The 26,980-nt window shown below is 48.8% G+C and overlaps 1 protein-coding gene across 4 annotated transcripts; it reads left to right on the forward strand.

The window, feature by feature from the left end:
* The first annotated feature begins 226 nt into the window (after window positions 1–226).
* BCL7B (BAF chromatin remodeling complex subunit BCL7B) lies at window positions 227–26,980 on the forward strand. 4 transcript variants are annotated; one of them, XM_003895872.5, is made up of 6 exons: window positions 227–737; window positions 5,643–5,718; window positions 19,366–19,462; window positions 22,945–23,115; window positions 25,325–25,404; window positions 25,944–26,980. In XM_003895872.5, the coding sequence occupies exons 1-6, from the start codon at window positions 646–648 to the stop codon at window positions 26,034–26,036; spliced, it is 609 nt and encodes a 202-aa protein (XP_003895921.1). In that variant the 5' UTR covers window positions 227–645; the 3' UTR covers window positions 26,037–26,980. The 4 variants fall into 4 exon arrangements, with proteins under 4 accessions (XP_003895921.1, XP_009201097.3, XP_021791430.1 ...); XM_009202833.4 differs by lacking the exon at window positions 19,366–19,462 and adding an exon at window positions 19,493–19,583 and having other exon boundaries at window positions 499–737; window positions 25,253–25,404; XM_021935738.2 differs by having other exon boundaries at window positions 503–737; window positions 25,213–25,404.

Raw genomic sequence — 26,980 nt, forward strand, 5'->3', positions numbered from 1 at the left:
CTTCAGCCTCCCGAATACTTGAGACTACTAGATACTCGAGAAAAGGCAAGAATGTGGTCTGAATGTTGGGAAAGCAGTTCATCTGGTGAAGAGAGGAGAGGATTCCAGGTGAGGAACAGGTATGTGCAAAGGCCAGAAGGCATCCTGAAGAAAGGCGAAGAAAGGCGTGCTTGGAGCACAGCGGCAGAGCCGGAGGGCAAAGGTGCTGGGCAGGAGAGGCGGGAGGACAGAGACGGCGCAGGAGCGCGGTTCCACAGGGTCAGGTCCCTAACACGCTGGCCAGAGCAGGGAGCCGACCTCCAAACTCCCAGGGAAAAGAATCAGTTGCCCACCGGCAGCACCTCACACCTCGCCCTGACTACAGCACGTGGGCCCGGCCCGCCTCGCACCCCGGCCCGGGTTGGGGCTCAGGGGACTCCCGGGGCGCTCAGGAGGGACGCCCCGGGCGGGGCGCGCAGGCGCGCTGAGGCCGCGAGCCCCAAGGGGCGGGCGGGTGCGCGCGCTTCCTCGCGCACGCGCGCACAGAGGGGGCGACGGCCGCGGTGACGCTGCGGCGGCGGCGGCGGGCGGGCGGCCGCGCGTGAGGCGCGCGATACCCGGTGTCTTGGGAGCAGTGCCCTGGCCCCCGCCGCTCCCGCCGCCGCCATGTCGGGCCGGTCGGTCCGGGCGGAGACCCGCAGCCGGGCCAAAGACGACATCAAGAAGGTGATGGCGGCCATCGAGAAAGTGCGGAAATGGTGAGGGGCCGGAGGTTAGGGGGCTGGCGGGGGTCGCGGGTCCAGGCCCTGAGGAGCGCGGGACTGGCGAGTCGGGTGGGAGCCGACCGGCCGGCGCTGGGGGAGGGGGACGCGGGAGAAGGCGGTAGGAGGGCGCCGCTGGCGTCGGCGTGAGGTCAGAGGGCGCGCCGGCCGCGGCCAATCAGCGGGCCGCCCAGTTCGCGGGCCCGCCCACCTGCTGCGGCTGCGGTCGCGCGCTGCCCGGGAGGGGATGCTGGCTTCCGGCCCGTGCTGGGGCCGCCTGGCCTCGGTGTCCCCGCGCCCGGCCCAGCCGGGGGCCCGCCCTCCACTCTTCCTGGGTTTTGGCCCCGCCTGCGTTTCCAAGCTGGCCCTTGATAATAGCGAGTATCCCTGGAGTGATTTCAACCCGCCAGGCTGAGAGCTCTGCGTATTCAGGCATTGAAGTTGGGTGAGTTTATGGGTTTGTCTGTCTGTTAAGGGAGGAAGCCTGGTGTCATCCAAAGGAAGACCCCTCACTTTCCCCCAGAACCTGGCCCCTGCGCCGCGAGCTTGGTAGGCATTTTCTCTTGCTGCCGTGACGGCTGTCAGGGGAGTCCTTTGCAAACTATGTACCAGCCTCCCTTTAATTTCTCTGGTTCTGCTCTTGCTTATTCCCCAGCCCGTTCATCGTCTGCACTGAGTGATTTTATTTTTCTCACTTCCAAGTAGCAGTGGTCTTTTTAAAGTGCACGTCCTTACTTGGGAGGCTGTGGTGGGAGGATTGCTGGGACCCAGGAGTTGGAGGCTGCAGTGAGCTATGATCGTGCCACGGCACTCCAGCCTGGGCTACGGCGAGAGACCCCATGTCTAAAATGTGCATGGAAGACGCCGGTTGAGCACCTATTTTGTATCCGGATCTCCGATACACACTGTGTCGGTGTGTATCAGAGTCATCACGTTAAACTTTCATAGCCAACTTTGTCAAGTTTTTTGTATAGCCAATTACTACTACCCATTATTAAAAACCCAAGTATGGCTAGGTGAGGTGGCTCAGGCATGTAATCCCAGTACTTCGGGAGGCTGAGGCGGGCGGATCGCTTGAGGCCAGGAGTTTGAGACCAGCCTGGGCAACATAGTGAGACCCGGTCTCTACAAAAACTAAAAGTTCAAGTAGATATTACCTCCCGCCAGGAAGCCTTCCTTAACGTCTCCCACCCCTCACCCTTTACTCCCTTTAAGGTCATTGGTACATTGACCTTTATTTGTGTGTTTATCTGTCCATTTCCCCACAAGAGGGAAGTTCCTTCTCTTTCTGTGTCTGAGGGCTTCATATATAGTTGGGTTTCCGTATAAATAGTTTAATTTATTCATGGTTTTCCTCGTCCACCTTTAATCCTCCGAGATTTTGGTGAAACCTGAGAACAGGCACACCCTTCTCTTCTCCCCATTTTTGACCCCCCGCCCCTAGCAGGCTAGGCTGAAGGGCTGTCCTCTGTCACCTGGAACTCTGTACCAGCCTCCCTTCTCTCTCTGCTGCTCTTGCTCATTCCCCAATCTGTTCATTGGCACCGAGTGATTTTATTTTTCTCTCTTCCGAGTTACAGAGTGATCTTAAAGTGCACAGCTTTGTTTGGGAGGCTGTGGTGGGAGGATCGCTGGAGCCCAGGAGTTGAGGCCGCAGTGAACTATGATCATACCATGGCACTCCAGCCTGGGCAACAGAGCGAGACCCCATCTGTAAAAAATATATAAAATGTGCATCTTATGCTAGCACCCCTAGTAATGCTTCAGTGGTTCCATTCTTGCTTTTAGGATAAATACGGAAGAAGGCCTTCCTTCCTGCCTCACTTGGCTGGCTCTTTCCCAGGATGCCCACCGTCTTTCCAGTGAAGTCACTCTGCTCTTCCTGCCGCCTGGCATTCTTCTTCCTCTCTCTTCTCCTCCCTCTTGCTGAGTTAACTCCTAGCGCAGCTCAAAAGTTGCTTCCTTAGGTTCACCACTTGAGATTCCCAATCTAGATCAAGTCCCCTTCACAGAACTTTCCACGATTGTATTACATGGACTCATAAGACATTTCCTATATTTGACTTCTGTTTTGTTTTTTTTTTTAGACAGAGTCTTGCTGTGTCACCCAGGTTGGAGTGCAGTGGTGCAATCTTGGCTCACTGCAGCCTCTACTTCCCAGGTTCAAGCAATTCTGCCTCAGCCTTCTGAGTAGCTGATTGCAAGTGTACACCACCACACCCAGCTAATTTTTGTATTTTTGTAGAGACTGGGTTTCACCATGTTGGCCAGGCTGGTCTTGAACTCCTGACTTCAAGTGGTCCTCCCACCTCGACCTCCCAAAGTGCTGGGATTACAGATGTGAGCCACTGCATCTGGTCTCCTGTATTTGGCTAATTAACCTACAAAAATGGCAATTTGATATGGTTAAACCTAATAATTAAGTGACTAATCCTGAATTGAGCTATTCATGTCTGTTTCCAGATATAAGACAGGGTCTGTGAGGGCAGGGACCATGGATCTTGTTCTCTGCATCGCCAGGTCCTAGCACAGCCTGTTGTAGACTAATTGGTTGAATAAATGAGAAAATGGAGTGGTCTGTTCAGGAATTCTAGTTATTTTCTAAGACTTTAATTCATTCCTTCTGTTACATCACAGTCTGTTTACACTCCCAGTATGTCATTTTTTTTTTTTTTTTTTTGAGACCCAGTGTTGCTCTGTTGCCCAGGCTAGAGTACAGTGGTGTGATCTTGACTCACTGCAGCCTCCGCCTCTGGGGTTCAAGCAATTCTTTCGCCTCAGCCTCCTGAGTAGTCGGGATTACAGGTGGGTGCCACCATGCCCGGCTAATTTTTGTATTTTTAGTGAGGACAGGATTTTACCATGTTGCCCAGGCTGGTCTCGAACTCCTGGGCTCAAGTGATCCACCCACCTCAGCCTTCCAAAGTGCTGGGATTACAGGCGTGAGCCGCCGTCATCATTTGCTGAACAACATCAACAATTACAACAGCAGTTACTTTTTTTGCTTTTTCGTGACTTCACATTTGGACTTGACCCTTTGAGAAGTTGGCTCAGTTCTGTGACAAAGCAGTTCTCTGCATTTGGCCCTTGTTCCTACTGACAGCAAGCACCTCTTAAGGTATCAGTGGACCTTACAATAAGCAGATTCGTTCTCTGCCTGGCATGCTTAGGGAATAACCTTCTTGGAATGAAGGAGAGGCTGGGCACGGTGGCTCACGCCTGTAATCCTGGCACTTTGGGAGGCTGAGGCAAGAGGATCGCTTGAGCCCAGGAGTTCAAGACCAACCTGGGCAACATGGTGAAACCCTGTTCTTACTAAAAATACGAACAATTAGCTGGGCATGGTGGCCTATCGTCCCAGCTACTTGGGAGGCTGAGATGGGAGATTCAGCTGAGCCTGGGATTTTGAGGCCACAATGAGTGGTGATCACGCCACTGCACTCCAGCCTGGGTGATAGAGGGTAGAGCCTATCACACACACACACAAAAAATAGAGCGTTTCCTTTGTTCTGTGTCCTCCACACATTTGTTTGCAGACCTCGAAGGTGCTCTGTGGGCAAGCTCAGAACAGTGGCATTCTAATCTGGTGTGGATAGTTGGGGGTCCTTAGTCATTTAGAGAGTGACCTTGTGCAAGACTTTTATCCCTCTTGTCCCTTTGCTTATTTCGTGAGTGTAGCGGACTGATAAACTCTGCCATTTTTACCCCTTTGGAACACAGCAGGAGACAAAAGGATTTCTACAAAGCTTTGGAACTTCAAAGTTGAAATTTAAAAAATTTCTTTAAACTAGTTTTCTTTTTCTTTATGCAGTCTTAGTAACCCAGAAAGGGAAAGGATCCTAACTTGTCACACCCACCATGCCGTACCCCCCAGCAGCAGGTGTCTCTCCTGGGATTGTCTGTCCCTTGGAAGAACCTTTAACTGGAGACTAAGTAGGCCAGGTGCAGTGGCTCACGCCTGTAATCCCAGCATTTTGGGAGGCCAAGGTGGGCAGATTGCTTGAGGCCAAGAGTTCAAGACCAGCGCGGGCAACAAAGAGAGACCCCCGCGTCTCTACAAAAAATAAAAATGTAGCTGGGTGTGGTGGCGTGCGCCTCTAGTCCCAGCTACTCAAGAGGCGAGGTGGCAGGATTGCTTGAGCCCAGGAGGTCGAGGCTGCAGTGAGCTATGATTGTGCCACTTCGCTCCAGCCTGGGAGGCAGAACAAGACGCTGTCTCACTTAAACAAAGGAAAGTAGTAATAGAACTCATATATTTGGTAAAGAGAAAAACACCCAAAGTAACTCACATGCAAGTAAAAAACAATATGGTGCTGTGTGTGCTACCTTCCAGCCTTATGTCCCACATCTTTTTTTTTTTTTTTTTTTTTTGAGATAGGATCTCTGTTGCCCAGGCTGGAGTGTGGTGGCGTGATCTCAGTTTACTGCAGCCTCTGCCTCCTGGACTCAAGGGATCCTCCCACCTTAGCCTCCCAAGTAAACTGGGATTACCGGCACACGCCACCACGCCCAGCTACTTTTTGTATTTTTTTTTGTAGAGATGGGGTTTCACCATGTTGACCTGGATGGTCTCAAACTCCTGACCTCAAGCGATCTGCCCACCTTGGCCTCCCAAAATGTTGGGATTACAGGTGTTAGCCACTGCGCCTGGCCTGTATCTTTTTTTAGAGATGAGGTCTCGCTAAATGGCCCAGACTGTTCTCAAACTCCTAGGCTTGAGCGATCCTCCTGCCTCAGCCTCCCACCTGGGATTACAGGTGTGAGCTACCATACCCCACCAAGAAGAAGTTCAGAAGGATTCCAGATTGAAGGAATGATCTGCTGAGTAGTAGAAAAGCACAAGTGATGAGCAGAAAACGCATTGCATTGTTTTATCGGTTCTAAGAAGTGTCTTTCTTTTAGGGAGAAGAAGTGGGTGACTGTGGGTGACACGTCCCTGAGGATATTTAAGTGGGTTCCTGTGACAGACAGCAAGGAGGTAAGTGTGGATGAAAATCAAAAGGTACCATTTTGTTTATTTCTTTATTTGATTGCCTCTTTTTTTATGAGATGGAGTCTTGCTCTGTCGCCCAGGCTGGGGTACAGTGGCGTGATCTTGGCTCGCTGCAACCTCTGCCTCCCAGGTTCAAGCAATTCTCTGCCTCAGCCTCCCAAGTACCTGGGGTTACAGGCATCTGCCACCACACCCAGCTGATTTTTGTATTTTTAGTAGACACGGGGTTTTACCATGTTGGTCAGGCTGGTCTGGAACTCCTGACTTCGTGATCCACCTGCCTCAGCCTCCCAAAGTGCTAGGATTACAGGTGTGAGCCACTGCACCTGGCCTAATTGCCTCTTAATTAAAGGAATTTATTTTCCCATAATTGAGTGGAAAATACTTCAAGGCACCCCTGTTACTGGTCCATGCAAGGCCTCTCTTTATTATTTTCCTTCTTTATTCCTTTCCGTTAACTCAAGCCTCTTTTCTAGGGCTTGACAAACTACAACCCTGGCATATTCCTTACGTTTTTCAGTATATTTCTATTGGAACATAACTGGCTGGGTGTGGTGGCTCATGCCTGTAATCCCAGCACTTTGGGAGGCCAAGGTGGGCGGATCACTTAAGGTCGGGAGTTTGAGACCAGCTTGGCCAACATAGTGCAACCCCCATCTCTACTAAAAATACAAAAAAATTAGCCGGGCTTGCTGGTGGGCACCTGTAATCCCAGCTACTTAGGAGGCTGAGGCAAGGAGAATCGCTTGAACCTATAAGGCAGAGGTTGCAGTGAGTTGAGATCTCGCCACTGCACTCCAGCCTAGGGCAACAGTGTGAGACTCATCTCAAAACAAACAAAAAACCAAACACATAACTATACCCACTGATTTACTTATTGTCTGTGGTGCTTTTGAATTACGATGACAGATTGAGTGGTTGCCATAAGGCCTAATGGCCCATAAAACCTAAAATATTTATCATCTGGTCCTTTAAGAAAAAGTTTGCTGAGACTTGCTCTTATGCGATTAGCCCCCTACTATAGTGTATCCTGTGTATATACATCTTTCTAATTCTGATGTGATTCATCTTTGTTTGGATACCTGCATATTCTTTAAAAATACATAGTGTTTTTTCATATGTGTATTTTTGTTTTTAAACAAAACTTACATATGTACAGCATTTTGCCAGAAGCTCTTTGTATTCTCTTTGGTTCAACTGTGGTTTTTTTCTTTGGGGTTTTTTTTTTTTTTTTTTTTTGAGATGGACTCTCGCTCTGTCACCCAGGCCGGAGTGCAATGGTGCAAGCTCAGCTCACTGCAACCTCCACCTCCCAGGTTCAAGCGATTCTCCTGCCTCAGCCTCCTGAGTAGCTGGGATTACAGGCGCCTGCCACCATGCCTGGCTAACTTTCGTATTTTTAGTAGAGACGGGTTTCACCATGTTGGCCAGGCTGGTCCTGAACTCCTGACCTCAAGTAATCTGCCCGCCTCGGCCTCCCAAAGTGCTGGGATGACAGGCATGAACCACCGTGCCTGACCCAACCTTGTTTTGAGAACCCTCCATGTATCTGTAAATATAAGTAGAATTATTACCTTTGACTCATGCATTGCATTTTCTTATTTGCAGTGAGTACCTTTATCTACGTATTTTCTGGGTGATAAATACCCGGATTATTTTTCCAACTTTTTTTTCTAATTGTTTTTTAAAATTTCAAATATAAAACATACAGAGAAGTATATAAAACAAATGTACAGTGTATGAATAATATAAAGTTAACACCCTTGTGAGAACCACTCAGTGTAAAACATAGAGCTTTGCCAAGACCCCGGCAGACCTCTCTGCAGCTCTTCCCATCCTCTTCCTCCTGCCCCTCTAAAGGTAATCACTCTCTTACTTTTGCTTTTCTTACCACTCTCTAGTCATTCATAAACAGTTTTTCCTTTATTACTATTTTTGAGATTTTTTTCCCACAGACAAAAATCTCACTATGTCACCCAGGCTGGAGTGCAGTGTCATGATCTCCACTCACTGGAGCCTTGACCTCCCAGGCTCAAACAATCCTCCCACCTCAGCCACCTGAGAATCTGGGACCACAGGCATGTGCCATCGTGCCCAGCTAATATTTTTTTCTTTCTTCTTCTTTTTCTTTTTTTTTTTTTTTTTTGGCCGGGGGAGAGATGGGAGTTTGCTATATCAGCCTAGGCTGATAGATCTCAAATTCGTGGGATCAAATGATCTTCCCACCTCAACCTCCCAAAGTGGTGGGATTATAGGCATGAGCCATCGTGCCCACCCTTTTTGCTTTTTTTTTTTTTTTTTTGAGACGGAGTCTCGTTCTGTTGCCCAGGCTGGAGTGCAGTGGAGCGATCTCGGCTCACTGTAAGCTCCGCCTCCCAGGTTTATGCCATTCTCCTGCCTCAGCCTCCCGAGTAGCTGGGACTACAGGCGCCCGCCACCACACCCGGCTAATTTTTTTGTCTCTTTTAGTAGAGACGGGGTTTCACTGTGTTAGCCAGGATGGTCTCGATCTCCTGACCTTGTGATCCGCCTGCCTTGGCCTCCCAAAGTGCTGGGATTACAGGTGTGAGCCACTGCGCCCGGCCCCTTTTTGCTTTTTTAGAGATGAGGGTCTCCCTTTGTGGCCCAGGCTGGATTTGAACTTTTGGGCTCAAGCAATCTTATCTCAGCCTCCCAAATAGCTGGGATTACAGACATATGCCACTGCACCAGGCTCTAACATTTTGAGCGTTATTTCTTTTGCTCAGCATTATGTTTATAAAATGCATCCATGTTGTCCTTGGAGTTATCCATTCCTTTTCATTGCTCTCTCTGCTGTATTTTGCTGCATATTCATCAAATGGCTAAGTGTAGTTTATTTTTCTGGTTCTCCTGTAGATATTGAGGTTGTCCACAGTTAGGGCTAATAGGAGCAATGCTCCTGTGAGCATTCTTGTTCAGAACCCACATAAGCATGTACATGAGTTTTCCTAGGATATATTCTCGGAAGGGAAGTGGCTGGGTCTTAGGGTATGTATGTTTTGACCTATATTAGCTGATGCTAAACTATTTTCTGAAATGGTAGTTGTACCAATTTATATTCCCACCAGAAACAAGAGTTTTCTATTTTTTTTTTTTTTTTTTTTTGAGACGGAGTCTTGCTCTGTGCCCCAGGCTGGAGTGCAGTGGCGCGATCTCGGCTCACTGCAAGCTCCGCCCCCCCCCGGGTTCACGCCATTCTCCTGCCTCAGCCTCCCAAGTAGCTGGGACTACAGGCGCCCACCACCTCGCCCGGCTAATTTTCTTGTATTTTTAGTAGAGACGGGGTTTCACCGTGTTAGCCAGGATGGTCTCGATCTCCTGACCTCGTGATCCGCCCGTCTCAGCCTCCCAAAGTGCTGGGATTACAGGCTTGAGCCACCGCGCCCGGCCGAGTTTTCTATTTTTTTGAGACAGAGTTTCACTTCTCTTGCTTAGGCTGGAGTGCAATGGTGCAGTCTTGGCTCACTGCAGCCTCCCCTTCGTGGGTTCAAGCGGTTCTCCTGCCTCAGCCTCCCGAGTAGCTGGGATTACAGGCATGCGCCACCATATCTGGCTAATTTTGTATTTTTAATAGAGACTGGGTTTCTCCATGTTGGTCAGACTGGTCTTGAACTCCCGACCTCAGGTGATCCACCCGCCTTGGCCTGCCAAAGTGCTGGGATTACAGGCATGAACCACCATGCCCGGCCTGCTCGTTTTTTATTATTATTATTATTTTTTAAGACAGGGTTTCAATCTGTCGCCCAGACTGGAATGCAGTGAAATAATCTCGGTTTACTTCTACCTTCGTCTCCTGGGCTCAAGTGATCCTCCCACCTCAGCCTCCTGAGTAGCTGGGACTACAGGCACATGCCACCACATCCAGCTAATTTTTGTTGTTGTTGTTGTTTCTTTATTTTGTTTTGTTTTTTCGAGACAGTCTCACTCTGTTGCTCAGGCTGGAGTGCAGTGGTGCAATCTAAGCTCACGGCAACCTTCGCCTCCTGGGTTCAAGCGATTCTCCTGCCTCAGTCTCCAGAGTAGCTGGGATTACAGGCACACACCACCACGCCTGGCTAATTTTTGTATTTTTAGTAGAGATAGGGTTTCACCATGTTGGCCAGGATGGTCTCGATCTCCTGACCTCGTGATCTGCCCACCTCCGCCTCCCAAAGTGCTGGGATTACGGGCGTGAGCCACTGCGCCCAGCCTTGCCTAAAATTTCATGCACCTACATTTTTTTTTTTTTTTTTTTTTTTTTTGAGACAGGGTGTCACTCTGAGGCTGGAGTGCAGTGATGTAATCTTGGCTCACTGCAGCCTCCGCCTCCTGGGTGCAAGCAATTCTGGCGCCTAGCCTCCCAGGTAGCTGGAACTACAGGTACGTGCCACCATACCCAGCCTAATTTTTGTATTTTTTTAGTAGAGACAAGGGTTTCACCATATTGGGCAGGCTGGTCTGTAACTCCTGACCTCAAGTGATTTGCCCATCTCGGCCTCCCAAAGTGCTGGCGTTACAGGCATGAGCCACTGTGCTCGTCCTCATGCACTGACTTCTTACTGTTTTCTTCTACATTTGTTTTTCTTTTTGCTAGAGTACATCCTTCAAGAGTTTTGTCAAAGAGAGCTTCTGTGGGGAAAACTTTCTGAAAATATCTTTGTTTCACTTTCATGTTTAAAATTGATTTTATCTGTATATGAAATTCTAGGTTCAAGGCCGGGCGCGGTGGCTCAAGCCTGTAATCCCAGCACTTTGGGAGGCCGAGGCGGGCGGATCACGAGGTCAGGAGATCGAGACCATCCTGGCTAACATGGTGAAACCCCGTCTCTACTAAAAATACAAAAAACTAGCCGGGCGTGGTGGCGGGCGCCTGTAGTCCCAGCTACTCGGAGGCTGAGGCAGGAGAATGGCCTGAACCTGGGAGGCGGAGCTTGCAGTGAGCCGAGATCGCGCCACTGCACTCCAGCCTGGGTGACACAGCACGAGACTCCGTCTCAAAAAAAAAAAAAAAAAAAAGAAATTCTAGGTTCAAAATTACTTTCTTTCTGCACTTTGAAGCTATTACTCAATTGTATATCCAGTGTCGCTGTTGAGAAATGTGATGTTATTCCCATTCTTGAGTCTTTGTAGGTGATCCACTTGGCTTCCTGGAAACTTTAGCATTTCTTCTATCTTTGATCTCCTAGGAATCTAGGAATTCCCTTAAAATATCCTGAAATGTTTTTTTTGTTTGTTTGTTTGTTTTTTGTTTTTTTTTTTTGAGACTGTCTCACTCCATACCTCATGCTGGAGTACAGTGGTGCAATGATGGTTCACTGTAGCCTCGACTCCTGGGCTCAAGAAATCCTTATGTCTTCACCTCCCAAGTAGCTGGGACTACAGGCACGTGCCACCACGCCTGGCAAACTTTTAAATTATTTGTAGAGACAGGGTCTCACTGTATTGCCCAGGTTGGTCTCAAACTCAACTCAAGCGATCCTTCTGCCTTGGCCTCCCAAAGTGCTAGGATCACAGGTGTGAGCCACTGCACCCATGCAACTGCTTGCCTGCCTCCCTTCCTGCCTGCCTGCCTGCCTGCCTGCCTTCCCTCCCTCCCTCCCTCCCTCCTTCCTCCTTCCTTCCTTCCTTCCTTCCGTCCGTCCGTCCGTCCTTCCTTCCTTCCTTCCGTCCGTCCGTCCTTCCATCCTTCCGTCCTTCCTTCCTTGACGAGTTTTGCTCTTGTTGCCCAGGCTGGAGTGCAAGGCACAATCTCAGCTCACCACAACCTCCACCTACCGGGTTCCAGTGATTCTCCTGCCTCAGCCTCCCGAGTAGTGCTTGCACCACCATGCCCAGCTAATTTTGTATTTTTGGTAGAGATGGAGTTTCTCCATGTTGGTCAGGCTGGTCTTGAACTCCTGACCTCAGGTGATCCACCCGCCTCTGCCTCCCAAAGTGCTGGGATTACAGGAGTGAGCTACCGCGCCCGGCAACCTGCTTTATTTCTTAACTTTTCTCTCATTCATTTCATTTCTCATCTTTTCCTGGTGCATTCAGAGTTTCTCAACACAGTTTTTGCTTATTAATCTTTTATTTAGCTGTATGTATTTAAATTAATTTCGTTCACTTAATTTTTATTTGAGCAAATTATTTTTATTTATTTATTTATTTTTTTGAGACGGAGTCTTGCTTTGTCGCCCAAACTGGAGTGCAGTGGCCGGATCTCAGCTCACTGCAAGCTCCGCTTCCCGGGTTTACGCCATTCTCCTGCTTCAGCCTCCCGAGTAGCTGGGACTACAGGCGCCCGCCACCTCGCCCGACTAGTTTTTTGTATTTTTAGTAGAGACGGGGTTTCACTGGGTTAGCCAGGATGGTCTCGATCTCCTGACCTCGTGATCCGCCTGTCTCGGCCTCCCAAAGTGCTGGGATTACAGGCTTGAGCCACCGCGCCCGGCCGCAAATTATATTTTTCATAACAAATTGCCTCAACTGGTTATTCCTCAAAACACCTTTTTTTTTTTTTTTTTTTTGAGACAGAGTCTCGCTGTGTCACCCAGGCTGGAGTGCAGTGGCATGATCTCATCTCACTGCATCCTCTCTCCACCTTGCAGGTTCAAATGATTCTCCTGCCTCAACCTCCTGAGTAACTGGCATTACAGGCATGTGCCACCATACCCAGCTAATTTTTTTCTATTTTTAGTAGAGATGGGTTTCACCATGTTGGCTAGGCTGGTCTCGAACTCCTGACCTCAAGTGATCTGCCTGCCTTGGCCTTCCAAAGTGCTGGGATTACAGACATGAGTCACTACCCCTGGCTAAAACAACTTTTCAATATTATCTGTATCTTTCTGAGAAGATCTATGTTTAATTTCAGTTCTTCTGCTCCTTCTGGTATAGACTGTTCTATTTATCAGGGTACCTGTATTTCTCCAATCTCTGGTGAGTTTTATCTGTTCTCTTACCTTTTATTCCCTTGGGACTCTCAGTTGCTTTGGCTGGTAATGTATAACTAGGAGGACCGAAGCCTGAACCGTAGTTTTCCTTTCTGTAAATGAATTTAGGAGGTCAAGGTTAGCCTCAGGGTTCAGCCTCTCCCTTTTGCTCTCTGCTGTCGTCTCTGGCTCCAGGAAACCTCCTAGCACCAACCCTACGGACTCTGCCTTTATCTGAGAGCGGCCATCCCAAGAAGTTCTAGGATGCCAAACTCATGGAGTTGATGGGGCGTGGTTCTGGAGCAACTGTTTATTCCCTATCCAGCCCTGGCTCTGGTGAGGCCATTACCCACGGGAGTCAAAGGCCAAGCAGTTAAATCTCTTGGGCATTGTGTATAGATAGGAGTAGATGCTGCTAGAAAACCCCCTTCCCTTGGCCAAGTGCGGTGGCTCACGCCTGTAATCCCAGAATTTTGGGAGGCCGAGGTGGTTGGATTAGCTGAGGTCAGGAGTTCAAGACCAGCCTGGCCAACATGGTGAAACCCCATCTCTACTAAAAATACAAAAAATGAGCCAGGCATGGTGGCAGGCACATGTAATTCCAGCCATTCGGGAGGCTGAGGCAGGAGAATCGCTTGAACCTGGGGAGGCAGAGGTTGCAGTGAGCCGAGATCGCGCCACTGCACTCCAGCCTGGCAACAGAGTTAGACTCTATCTCATAAAAAAGAAAACCAGGCCAGGCGTGGTGGCTCAGGCCTGTAATCCCAGCCCTTTGGGAGACCGAGGTGGGCGGATCACGAGGGCAGATCATGAGGTCAGGAGATCGAGACCATCCTGGCTAGCACGGTGAAACCCCATCTCCACTAAAAATACAAAAAATTAGCTGGGCATGGTGGCGGGCACCTGTAATCCCAGCTACTTGGGAGGCTAAGGCAGGAGAATGGCGTGAACCCATAAGGTGGAGCTTGTAGTGAGCCAGGATCGCGCCACTGCACTCCAACCTGGGCGACAGAGCAAGACTCCATCTCAAAAAAAAAAGAAAACCCCTTTCCCTCCAGCTCCCCACAACTCAACCCCCTTGATCCCTCCCGGGGGCTCCTCACAGGCTTGTGTTGGCTGAACTGGGCTCTTGAGGGTCTATCAGTGTATCTCCCCTGTGGTGGTCCATAGTGGTGTGCCGTCTTCTAGCATAGATTTGTTAGTTTAGGAAAAATGGAAAAGACAAAAACACCATGAAGGAGACGAGAGAGTGGGACATGGCTGCTGGGACAGTAAGTTGGCACCAACTTTGTACAGGTCACATTAGTCATACGTATATATATATATATATATATATATATCCACTTTCAAAATACCTATTACTTCAATATAGAAGTTTTACCTTTAGGAATTTATCTTCAGGAGATATGCTGTATTCAAGGTACTTCTACAATGTTGAGTGTTATGGCATTATTCATAATATTTAAAAATCTTGAGGCGAGGCACGGTGACTCACACCTGGAATCCCAGCACTTTGGGAGGTCGAGGCAGGTGGATCACCTGAGGTCAGGAGTTTGAGACCAGCCTGGCCAACATGGCAAAACCCTGTCTCTACCAAAATACAAAAATTAGCTGGGTGTGGTGGCACCCATCTGTAATCTCAGTTATTCAGGAGGCCGAGGCTGGAGAATCGCTTGAAGCCAGGAGGTTGAGGCTGCAATCAGCCAAGATCATGCCACTGCATTCCAGCCTGGGCGACAGATTGAGACTCTGTCTCAAAAATAATAATAATAATATTTTTAAAAGCTTGGCCAGATACAGTGACTCATGCCTGTAATTCCAGCACTTTGGGGGGCCAAGGTGGGAGGATCACTTGAGGTCAGGAGTTCTAGACCAGCCTGGGCAATGTAGCAAGATATCGTTTCTACAAAACATTAAATTAAATTAAATTTAAAAATTATTGGGTGGAGGGTAGGAGGAGGGAGAGGATCAGCAAAAATAACTAGGGTACTAGACTTAATACCTGGGCGATGAAATAATCTGTATAACAAACCCCCGACACAAGTTAACATATGTAACAAACCTGTACATGTACCCCTGAACTTAAAATAGAAGTTAAAAAAAAAAAATTAGGCCAGTTGCAGTGGCTCACTCCTGTAATCCCAGAACTCGGGAGGATCTCTTGACACCAGGAATTTGGGACCACCTTGGGAAACACAGTGAGACGTTGTCTCTACAAAAAAATAATTAGCCTGGTGTGGTGCCACATGCCTGTAATCCCAGCTACTTGGAAGGCTGAGGTGGGAGAACTGCTTGAGCCCAGGAGTTTGAGACTTTAGTGAACTATAATCATGCCACTGCACTCCATCCTTGGGGATAGAGTGAGACCCTGTCTCAAAAAGGTAAAAAAATAATAAAAATTATAAGCAAAGTAAAAATGATTGTACATAATTCACTAAGTGATTGTGCACCCATACCTTGTAAAGCCTTGTAACTGTGATAAAAGATGTTATCGCTGGGCATGGTAATGCTGTCCTGTAGACCCAGCTACTCAGGAGGCCGAGACAGGATAATCACTTGAGCCCAGGAGCTGGAGGCTGTAGTGTGCAATGATGGTGCCTGTGAACAGCCACCGCACTCCAGCCTGGGCAACATAGGGTGACTCCATCTTTTTTAAAAAAAGAGAGAGATTTTGGTAGCATTATTCATTGGGTTAGGAGAATGTTTATAGTATGGTGAGTGGGGAGGAGAAGCAAGTTTATGCTGTATTAAGACTCTTTTTCTTTTTTTTTCTCGAGCCAGTCTTGCTCTGTCGCCCAGGCTGGAGTGCAATGACGTGATCTTGGCTCACTGCAGCCTCCACCTCCTGGGTTCAAGTGATTCTTCTACTTCAGCCTCTTGAGTAGCTGGGACTACAGGCAGCTGCCACCATGCCCGGGTAATTTTTGTATTTTTAGTAGGGATGGGGTTTCGCCATGTTGGCCAGGCTGGTCTTGAGCTCCTGACCTCAGGTCCTCAGGTGATCCACCTGCCTCGGCCTCCCAAAGTGCTGCGATTACAGGCGTGAGCCACCGCACCCGGCCTATTATGACCCTTTTTCACACAAATATATGTTGATATTGTGGCTAGTCATATAGATGATTTTCTTTTTCTGTATTTTCAGAATTCCCTGTAGCGAATATAAATTTTGTATCAACAACACAGAACTATTAAATATAAATGAGGTATCAGAAAAAAGTGATGATAAACCCAAAAATTGGCGTCAGTGCTATATGAAACTGTGCATCAGATACATTGCCACGTCCTTTTTGAAAGCAGTGAGGCTCCAAAAAAAACCTGTAAAAGTAATGGTAGGTGTGGTGGCTCACGCCTGTAATCCTGGCACTTTGGGAGGCCGAGACAGGTGTATCACTTGAAGTCAGGAGTTCAAGACCAGCCTGGTCAACATAGTGAGACCCTGTCTCTACCTAAAAATACAAAAAATTAGTTGGGTATGGTGGCACATGCCTGTAATCCCAGCTACTTGGGAGGCTGAGGCAGAAGAATCGCTTGAACCTGGGAGGCGGAGGTTGCAGTGAGCCAAGATTAAGCCAGTGCACATCAGCCTGGGCAACAGAGCGAGACTCCATCTCAAAATAAAATAATAAAATAAGATATGATAAGATAAAATAACATAAAAGAATCAGACCAGGCACAATGGCTCACACCTATAATCCCAGCACTTTGGGAGGCCCAGGCCTTGCAGTGGAGCTTGCAGTGAGCTGAGATTGCACCACTGCACTCCATCCTGGGTGACTCCACTGCAGGCGGAGCTTGCAGTGAGCTGAGATGGCACCACTGCACTCCATCCTGGGTGACAGAGTGAGACTCAGTCTCAAAAAATAAAATAAAAATTAGCCAGCATGGTGGCATGTGGCTATGGTCCCAGCTACTTGGGAGGCTGAAGTGGGAGGATCGCTTGCACCTGGGGGTTCAAGGCTGCAGTGAGCTATGATTGTACCACTGCACTCCAGTCTGGGTGACACAGCAAGACCCTGTTCCAAAAAAAAAAAAAAAAAGAATAGAAATAAAAGATGCAAAACTAAATGTCCAGTATTTGGGAAGTGATTAAATGAATCATGGAAATATTAAGCAACCATTAAAAATGTTGATGGGGTACAGTGGCTCACATTTGTAATCCCAGCACTTTGAGAGCTGAAGCAAGTGGATCCCTTGACGTCAGGAGCTTGAGACCAGCCTGGGCAACATGATGAAATCCTGTCTCTACAAAAATTAGCTGGGTGTGGTGATGTGCACATGTGGTCCCAGCTACTCAGGAAGGCTGGGGTAGGAGGATCACTTGAGCCCGGGAGGCGGAGGTTGTAGTGAGCCGTGATTGTGCCACTACACTCTAACCTGGGTGACAAAGCAAGACCTTGTTTCAAATTAAAAAAAAAAAAAATTATGTAATATATGTAATAGTAAAGTGTTTGCAATTACATCGAAATTATATCTGAAAAATGAAGGAAAGGACACAGGGACCCATAACTGCAGTTGATTTACTCCAGAGGTAAGATTGAGTTATTGGCCGGGCGCAGTGGCTCGCGCCTGTAATCCCAGCACTTTGGGAGGCTGAGGCAGGTGGATCACAAAGTCAGGAGGTTGAGACCATCGTGGCTAACACACTGAAACCCTGTCTCTACTAAAAAATACAAAAAATTAGCCGAGTGTGGTGGCAGGCACCTGTAGTCCCAGCTACTCGGGAGGCTGAGGCAGGAGAATGGCATGAACCTGGGAGGCAGAGCTTGCAGTGAGCTGAGATCCGGCCACTGCACTCCAGCCTGGGCGACAGAGCGCGACTCCGTCTCAAAAAAAAGCAAACAAAAATATTGAGTTATTAACAAAAATTATGTTACTAATACAATGCATCTACCAGAAATGTATAAAAAGTATGAACTGGTAAATTTGAGGCTACTCAGATTTAAACTTTTGGCTTTTGGGATGCTCTCATTTTCATATGCTTGGATTTACTCTGGGCTGTTTTTTTTTTTTTGAGATAGGGTCTAACTCTGTTGCCCAGGCTGGAGTGCACATAGCTCACTGCAGCCTCGAACTCTCAGGCTCAAGCAATCCTCCCAACTCAGCCTTCTCAGTAGCTGGGACCATTGGCATGTGCCACCATATGTGGCTAATTCTTTATTTTTTGTAGAGATGGGGTCTTACTATGTTGCCCAGGCTGGTCTCAAACTCCTGGGCTCAAGCGATCCTCCCACTTCAGCCTCCTCAAGTGCTGGGATTACAGGCATAAGCCACTGTGCCTGGCCCTTTGGCTTTCTTGTTGCAAGCTGGTGCTTACCTGCCCACTGTGGTTGCCCTGCACTTATTTTTTTTTTTTTTTTTTTTTTGAGACGGAGTCTCGCTCTGTTGCCCAGGAGGGAGTGCAGTGGCCGGATCTCAGCTCACTGCAAGCTCCGCCTCCCGGGTTTACGCCATTCTCCTGCCTCAGCCTCCCGAGTAGCTGGGAGTACAGGCGCCCGCCACCTCGCCCGGCTAGTTTTTTGTATTTTTTTTAGTAGAGACGGGGTTTCACCGTGTTAGCCAGGATGCTCTCGACCTCCTGACCTCGTGATCCGCCCGTCTCGGCCTCCCAAAGTGCTGGGATTACAGGCTTGAGCCACCGCGCCCGGCCGCCCTGCACTTATAACCTATATCTTTCTCGAAACAAATGTTATAGGTAAAAATAGACATGGGGTGATCATTTTGTTTTTTGAGTTTTTTTGTTTGTTTCTTTTTGAGACGGAGTTTTGCTCTTTTGCCCAAGCTGTTATAAAGTGGCAGAATCTCGGCTCACTGCAACCTCCACCCCACAGGTTCAAGCAATTCTCCTGTCTCAGCCTCCAGAGTAGCTGGAATTATAGGCACATGCCACCACGCCAGGCTAATTTTTGTATTTTTATTATTTATTTATTTATGGTTTTATTTTTATTTTTTTTTTAGATGGAATCTCGCTCTCTGGCCTATGCTGGAGTGCAGTGGTGCCATCTTGGTTAACTGCAACTTCCACTTTCAGCAGTTCTTCTGCCTCAGCCTCCCAAGTAGCTAGGATTACAGGCACGTGCCACCACACTTGGCTGCTTTTTGTAGTAGTTTTAGTAGAGACAGGGTTTCACAATGTTGGCCAGGCTGGTCTTGGACTCCTGACCTCAGGTGATCCATCCATCTTGGCCTCTCAAAGTTCTGGGATTATAGGCATGAGCCACTGCGCCCGGCCGGGGTGATCATTTTGAATGGATGAGGCTGACGGATCAGGAATAGAGCTAGCCCCGGCCCATTTGTCCTGTCACTGTCTGCGTTACACGAGGTTCCTTCTCTCACTTTTTTCCCCACTTGGCTACTGAAACAGGAATCTTTTTCAAATGAGTGTTTTGTATTTCTTGCCCTTTCGCATAGAGAAGGGTTGCCTGAGCAGTTTGATCAGGGCAGGAGAGGGATACTATGGGACGTTCTAGTTGAAGTGTATATATCTGCCTGTTGCTTATGATTCATGATATTCCTGCTGGAAGGGTTCATTTTTTCTGAGGCTTGAGGAGAAGTGCCTTGTCCAGGATTCTGTTTTTCCTTGGGTCCTTGGATTCTCATGCTGCTGTCATTTTTCCTGTTCAGTCCTAATCCAGACCTCTGTGGTCTGTCACATAGCACCCTCCTCCCTCTCTATGAGTCTCCTGCTTGGCTCTGTCATATTCCTCTTTTTTTCCTTTTCTAGAAAGAAAAGTCAAAATCGAACAGTTCAGCAGCCCGAGAACCTAATGGCTTTCCCTCTGATGCCTCAGCCAATTCCTCTCTCCTTCTTGAATTCCAGGGTGAGTTGCATCTCTGTGTCTTCCTTGCAGGAGAACAAAAACTTGGATGAACGCATTAATAAGAAGAATTGGCCGGGTGCAGTGACTCACGCCTGTAACCCCAGCGCTTTGGGAGTCCGAGGTGGGCAGGTCACCTGAGATCAGGAGTTCAAGACGAGCCTGGCCAACATGGTGAAACCCAGTCTCTACTAAAAATACAACAAATTAGCTGAGCATGGTGGCACGCGCCTGTAATCTCAGCTACTCACGGGGCTGAGACAGGAGAATCGCTTGATCCCAGGAGGTGGAGGTTGCAGTGAGCCGAGATCGCACCACTGCACTCCAGCCTGGGCTGCAGAGAGACTCCGTCTCAAAAAAAAAAAAAAAAAGAATTCTGTGTATCAATTCAGCGCCTGCTTTTTCGCTGGTATTTTGCTAGGCACTTGACCTAAATCTTTTCATTTAAACTTCACGGTAACACTGCAAGATAGATAATGGTATCCTCGTTTTCCAGTGAAGGAAACTGAGGCTCAGAGAGGTTAAGTTACATGTCTGAAGTTACATAACTTGTAAGTGACAGACTCCGTGTCAGGTCCTGGTTGTCTGAATCAGAAGCTTTTTTTTGTTTTAGATTGTACTTCATTTTTTATTTTTTGTAGAGATAGAGTCTGGCTATGTTGCCCAGGCTGGCCTTGAACTCCTGGCCTCAAGCAGTCCCCCAGCCTTGGCCTTCCAAGGTACAAGCAAGAGCCACTGCACCTGGCCTAGACTGTATGTTTTGTGATAGTGGCTTAGAGAAGGCTACCCAAAGCCGAAGCTTTTGCTTACCCACTGTTAGGACGTGTTCTGCCTCCTAAACTAATCCCGCTGGGTCAGCACTGTAGTCATGATACTGCCTTTTACGTTTACCTGCTAGGTACTGTCTACGAAGCACTTTTACTTTACTGTCTCATTTTTACCCATATATCAGCCTGTGATATAAACCAGGCAGTTATTATCATCCCTATTTAAGGAAACAGATGCTCAGGGAGGAACGGTGTTTTGCTTAAGTTCAAAAGTGACAGCTTTATTCATTTGGTAACAAAATGCTACTTCCATTTTAGTGTGGGTATTAAAGGTCTTTGTAGGAGTCAAGACTAGCGTGAGTTTATGACTTTCTCTTCAAAACCAGATTTGAGCTAACCCAGCGTGTAGTTATCCCTTCCCCACCTCTTTCCCAGGCCCCACCAAGGTCAACCATATACTGTTGGAAAGGGAACACCGATGTGTGTTCAGTAGTCAGAAAGCTCTGGGAGACATATGAACCTCCATTTCCTCAGTCTGGCCACCATCTCCTCCTTTTCATTTAGTAAATACCATGAACTGTATGCAGGTACCGTGCGTTGCACTGGGGAATCAAGGACAAGTGAGCCACAGAGCCTGTCCACAGGGGCTCACGGGAGGACGCACGTGTGCAAAATGGTAAATGCAAGCGTGCACAGGCTATCATGGGAGAGTAAGAGAGGTTGGTCATTTCCACCCATGCGAGCCAGGGAGGCAGGGCTCCATGGAGGAAGTGATGTCGGGACTGTGTTGGGAGGTCTGGGGCTTTCCAGGACATGAGAAGGCAGCCTAGCCAAGTATGAATAGCTAGGCAGAAACACCCGTGCATGACGAAGCTTTTGGGTAAGGGTCCAGCCTGCCTGGAGCTGAGGATGCTTGTGGGAGAACAGCAGGCACTGAGGCCAGAGATCAGAAAGGACTTCCTATGTTGCAATAAGGCCAGCTCGTGCCTAGCCTAAGAAGTACTGGGTATGGCCGGGCGCGGTGGCTCAAGCCTGTAATCCCAGCACTTTGGGAGGCCGAGACGGGCGGATCACGAGATCAGGAGATCGAGACCATCCTGGCTAACACGGTGAAACCCCGTCTCTACTAAAATACAAAAAAAAAACTAGCCGGGCGAGGTGGCGGGCGCCTGTACTCCCAGCTACTCGGGAGGCTGAGGCAGGAGAATGGCGTGAACCCGGGAGGCGGGGCTTGCAGTGAGCTGAGATTGGGCCACTGCACTCCAGCCTGGGCGACAGAGTAAGACTCCATCTCAAAAAAAAAAAAAAAAAAAAAAAGAAGTACTGGGTATGGCCGGGCATGGTGGTTCATGCCTGTAATCCCAGCACTTTGGGAGGCTGAGGTAGGCGGATCACCTGAGGTCAGCAGTTCGAGACCAGCCTGGCCAACATGGTAAAACCCCGTCTCTAATAAAAACACAAAATTATCTGGGCGTAGTGGCGCAAGCCTGTAATCCCAGCTACTCAGGACGCTGAGGCAGGAGAATCGGTTGAACCCGGGAGGCAAAGGTTGTGTTGAGCCGAGATTGCGCCATTGCACTCCAGCCTGGGCAACAAGAGCGAAATTTTGTTTCAAAAAAAAAAATAATACTGGGTATGACATTTCTCCCTTAGGCAGCAGTGGAGCGTCGAAGGGTTTAGAAAGGTCTCTCTGGCAGTGGTTTGCAGTTCAGTTTAAGGTACATGAGACTGGAGGCAGGGCAGTGAGGTAGGTGGCTGTTGCAGGAGGCCAGGCTAGAGATGAGGAGGCTTGAACTGAAGCAGTAGAAGAGGAAGGAATGAGCATAAATGATACCAGAGCAGAAATACTTTGGTGACTGACTGCTGTAGGTGCAGCAGAGGAAGGCACTGGTGACTCTTTTTTTTTTTTTTTAAATTATTATTATTTTTATTTTTTGAGACAGAGTCTCGCTGTGTCACTCAGGCTGGAGCGCAGTGATGCAATCTCAGCTCATTGCAACCTCCACCTCCCGGGTTCAAGCGATTCTCCCACCTCAGCCTCCCAAGTAGCTGGAATTACAGGCGTGTGCCATCATGCCCGGCTAATTTTTGTATTTTCAGTAGAGACAGGGTTTTACCATGTTGGCCAGGCTGGTCTCGAACTTCTGACATCAAGTGATCAGCCCACCTTGGCCTCCCAAAGTGCTGGGATTACAGGTGTGAGCCACCGCACTCAGCCTAGTAACTCTTAAGTTTTGAAATTTGGTGATGACTAAGCCTTCAGGCAGAACTCCCAGGTGCTAATCTATCAGTCCTTGGGGCAGTCAGGCAGCTGAAGCCTGAGCTCACCACCTTCAGACACCACCAGCCTCCTTCAGATGCCCAAGGGTGCCTGACAAATGTCATTTTCTACACATCTTGTGATGTGAGAAGGATTGAGAAGTACTGACCAGAGACACAGCTACACCCCTCCCTTCCACAAGCTGCAATCAGTGGATAATAAAGAAGTGTTTAATAAGCATATCCTGACCTTCCCGAAGTGTAATGTTGCATAAACATAAAGATTCTGGCTGCCTCTGGTACTTATAATCTATGTCGTGTAGGCCGGGCAGACTGATTATTATGCTCAGTTGTATCCTTGACTGCCTAAAGTGATGCCAGGCCCTTGGCTCTGTCCAGAGTTCCTCTTGAGGAGAATGACCACACTCAGCTGCTGCCTTTGTTCTGTTTGGTTTTCAGATGAAAACAGCAACCAGAGTTCCGTGTCTGACGTCTATCAGCTGAAGGTGGATAGCAGCACCAACTCAAGCCCCAGCCCCCAGCAGAGTGAGTCCCTGAGCCCAGCACACACCTCCGACTTCCGCACGGATGACTCCCAGCCCCCAACCCTGGGCCAGGAGATCCTGGAGGGTGAGTCGTGGTTGGCCCAGGATGAGTTTCCTAGAAGGGCCTTGCTTGCTGCTCTTGTTGCGTCTCATCTTTAGAGTAACAGGCTCGAGAGAGTACCTCAGAGCCAGGCGGCACCAAGCCCTTTCTCACCAGCTTGGGATATTTTGAGGAATGATTATATTTTCCCCTTTCACAGAGTGAAGGGAGAAAACAAGCCTTAGAGTTGAGTGCCAGGCTCTGTGGAAGGAACTTGGGTATTTGACACCTGGTATAATTCTCTTAAAAATCCTGTGAGGTGGCAGCTATTGTCTTCTTTTACAGATGAGGAAAATGAACATTCAAGGCTTAGAAAGGTGAAATTGGGCCAGGCACGGTGGCTCACACCTGTAATCCCAGCACTTTGGGAGGTCTAGGTGAGCGGGTCACTTGAGGCCAGGAGTTCAAGACCAGCCTGACCAACATGACAAAACCCTGTCTCTGCTAAAAACATAAAAAATTTAGTTGGGCATGGTGGCACGTGCCTGTAATCCCAGCTGCTCCAGAGACTGAGGCAGAAAAATCGCTTGAACCTAAGAGGCAGAGGTTGCAGTGAGCTGGGATCACACCAGTGCATTCTTGTCTGGGCAACAGAGTGAGACTCCATCTCAAAAAAAAAAAAAAAAAAGAAAGGCCTGGCATGGTGGCTCATGTCTGTAATCCCAGCACTTGGGGAGGCCAAAGCGGGTGGATCACCTGAGGTCAAGAGTTAGAGAACAGCTTGACCAACATGGTGAAACCCTATCTCTACTAAAAATACAAAAATTAGCCAGGTGTGGTGGCACATGCCTGTAATCCCAGCTACTCGGGAGGCTGAGGCAGGAGAATCACTTGAACCCAGGAGGCAGGGGTTGCAGTGAGCCGAGATTGCACCACTGCACTCCAGCCTGGTGACAGACCTAGACTCCATCTCAAAAAAAACAGAGTGAGGCCGGGCGCGGTGGCTCAAGCCTGTAATCCCAGCACTTTGGGAGGCCGAGACAGGCGGATCACGAGGTCAGGAGATCGGACCATCCTGGCTAATACGGTGAAACCCCGTCTGTACTAAAAATACAAAAAAAAAACTAGCCGGGCGAGGTGGTGGGCACCTGTAGTCCCAGCCACTCGGGAGGCTGAGGCAGGAGAATGGCGTAAACCCGGGAGGCAGAGCTTGCAGTGAGCTGAGATCCGGCCACTGCACTCCAGCCTGGGCGACAGAGCCAGACTCCCTCTCTCAAAAAAAAAAAAAAAAACAGAGTGAAAGGTTAAATTGCTTGTCTAAGATCACATGGCCGTCTAGTAACTGTTGGAATGAATGTTACTTGTCCTTCTGTCTTCAGCATTTTTGCTGTCTGCATCACATCCTGCTAAATTTTTTTCCTTTCCTTTTTTTTTTTTTTTTTTTTTTTTTTTTTAAGAGATAGGGTCCTGCTCTGTTGCCTAGGCTAGAATGCAGTGGCTGAATCCTAGCTCACTGTAGTCTTGAACTCCTGGGGTCAAGTGATCCTCTTGCCTCAGACTCCCTAGTAGTAGAGGATTGTAGGCCTGTGCCACCATGCCTGGCTATCTTTTAATTTTTTGTAGAAATGGGGTCTCACTGTGTTGCCCAGGCTGGTCTTGAACTCCTGGGCTCAAGCGATCCTCCCACCTCAGCCTCCAGAGTAGCTGGGATTATAGGTGTGAGCTGCCATGCCCAACCCAGGTTTCTTGTTATAATATGGATATATAGATGTGTCTTAGGCCCTTGTTAGCTTTCCTGTGCTGTGACCCGTTAACAGCCAACTACAAAATGCAACTTGTTTCTCCGTGGGAAATGCCAATTGTAGTTAATATTTATTGTGTTCTTACTATGTGGCATGCACTGTTCTTAGCTCCTGTGTTTATTACTTCATCTAGTCCTCATAGCAACTCTCAGAAAACTGGGAGATTGAGTTAGAGTCATGATGTTTGGGCTGGAGGATGACAAGATGAGCGGATTTGTGGGTTCCAGATATCTCCAGCCCAGCAGAGATGGCCCTCTGCAGTCTAGCAGTATTTTGCCCTTCCACCATTCATGACTGTGACCTGGTCCAGCTGGGCCCTGAATGAATGTTTGCTTCTCAGGCCAGTATTCTCCCCTCCTCACCAAGCCACCTCCACACAGCTCTAAGGAAGCTCCCCCAGGTCCAGGCCTCAGGGGACCCCTGCCCTCAGGCCGACCCTGCTGCCTTTTCAGAGCCCTCCCTGCCCTCCTCGGAAGTGGCTGATGAACCTCCCACCCTCACCAAGGAAGAACCAGTTCCACTAGAGACACAGGTAAGCAGTCACTTTGGGGTTTCTAGTTTTTCATTTGTTTGGTTTGAGGCAGGGTCTCACTGTTGCCCAGACTAGAGTGCAGTGGCACAATCTTGGCTCATTGCAGCCTCCACTGCCTCCCGGGTCCAGGTGATTGTCCTGTCTCAGGCTCCTGAGTAACTGGGATTACAGGCGCCCACCACCACACCCGGCTAATTTTTGTATTTTTAGTAGAGACGGGATTTCACCATGTTGGCCAGGCTGGTCTCGAACTCTTGAGCTCAAGTGATCTGCCCATCTCAGCCTCCCAATGTGCTGGGATTACAGGTGTGAGCCACTGTGCTGGCCAGGCTTCCCAGTTTCTAAGTCAAAAAACCAGGAAAGACTGGATGTGGGCTTGGATCTGCAGCACTGGAAATGAGTCCCCAGGTTGTAGGCAGGGGAGGAAGTTTGATCATCTGCTGGAAGGAGCAGGGTGGGCATCCCATTATAATTCAGGTGGTGGGAAGGTTCTGGTTGGGAGGGGTGGCCCTGGCATTCCATGCTCTGCCTGCTCCTAGGTCGTCGAGGAAGAGGAAGACTCAGGTGCCCCACCCCTAAAGCGCTTCTGTGTGGACCAACCCACAGTGCCGCAGACGGCCTCAGAAAGCTAGCACCGTCCTGGCCCTCTGCCTCCTGGCCCTGCCTCTATTTATTGCATTCTGGTTCTGGCCGCGCTGCGTTGCTGGGGTAAGGGCAAGCACTGGGGTCGAGAGCCTGCACACATGAGCCTTCCGGGCTGGAAGGCTGGCGTAGGACTTGGGGCTGTAGCATCATCTTCCCGTCCCTGGCACCTGTGTCTACTTGCTCCCGAGAAGAGGAGCGCTCATGTCTTTTTTGCACCCCAAGTTGGCTGGAGCATCGGCCACCCCAAGATTCATCTGTCACCTCCAGGCAGCAGTCTCTGCTCCAGAATCTCTGGACAGAGCTGCTGGCAGCTTCTGCGAGAAGAGAGAGATGTGGAAGGCACCCTCTAGAAGAGAGTGCCTCGGGTTACTTGAACTTGAATGGAGACTGTAGACTCCCGGACTTTCCCCTAGGACTGGGGGCCCTGTAGGCTGCTGTTGGAGAAGGACTGGGTAGAGACGTTGGAGGGAAGGGAAGGGCTTTTCTCCACACAAGGGCAGAGAGTCTGTCTAGATTTCTTGCTGTCCTGCCAGTTCTGCCCATGCCTGAGGTGGTCCTGCCTCTCACGGGCACCCTAGCTGCTGACAGTCCTTTGTGGCCGCCGTCCCCATCCCCTGCCCTCAGCACACACGTCCGCACACACAGCTTTCTTTGTTCTCACCTGTACCTGTCATTCCAACATCCCTGCCTCTTGCCACAAACTGCCCCAGCAAGAATTTGAGGTTCTGACACAGTACCCATCCCCCACAGTATCCCTTCAGCTCAGTTTCTAGAAAGCTCCCTTTTCTTTGAAATCTGCATGTTAAATTGAACTTTGTGATTTTATTTTTTGTTTCAAAAAAGTTTAAGAAAATGGAAATGGGCAACAGTGAGTGAAGACATATTTTAGCACTGAATAGAATATTTTTAAAATTAAACTATTTGAAATATG

Source organism: Papio anubis, chromosome 4 (assembly GCF_008728515.1).
Source record: "Papio anubis isolate 15944 chromosome 4, Panubis1.0, whole genome shotgun sequence".
NCBI lineage: Eukaryota > Metazoa > Chordata > Mammalia > Primates > Cercopithecidae > Papio > Papio anubis.

Excerpts from the sequence above, each read along its gene's own strand:
- BCL7B (XM_009202832.4), top strand. The coding sequence starts at position 646 with ATGTCGGGCCGGTCGGTCCGGGCGGAGACCCGCAGCCGGGCCAAAGAC. Across the intron at positions 738-5,642 it reads ATCGAGAAAGTGCGGAAATG|GGAGAAGAAGTGGGTGACTG; the intron begins GTGAGGGGCCGG and ends TCTTTCTTTTAG. Across the intron at positions 23,116-25,252 it reads GGGCCAGGAGATCCTGGAGG|CTCTAAGGAAGCTCCCCCAG; the intron begins GTGAGTCGTGGT and ends ACCTCCACACAG.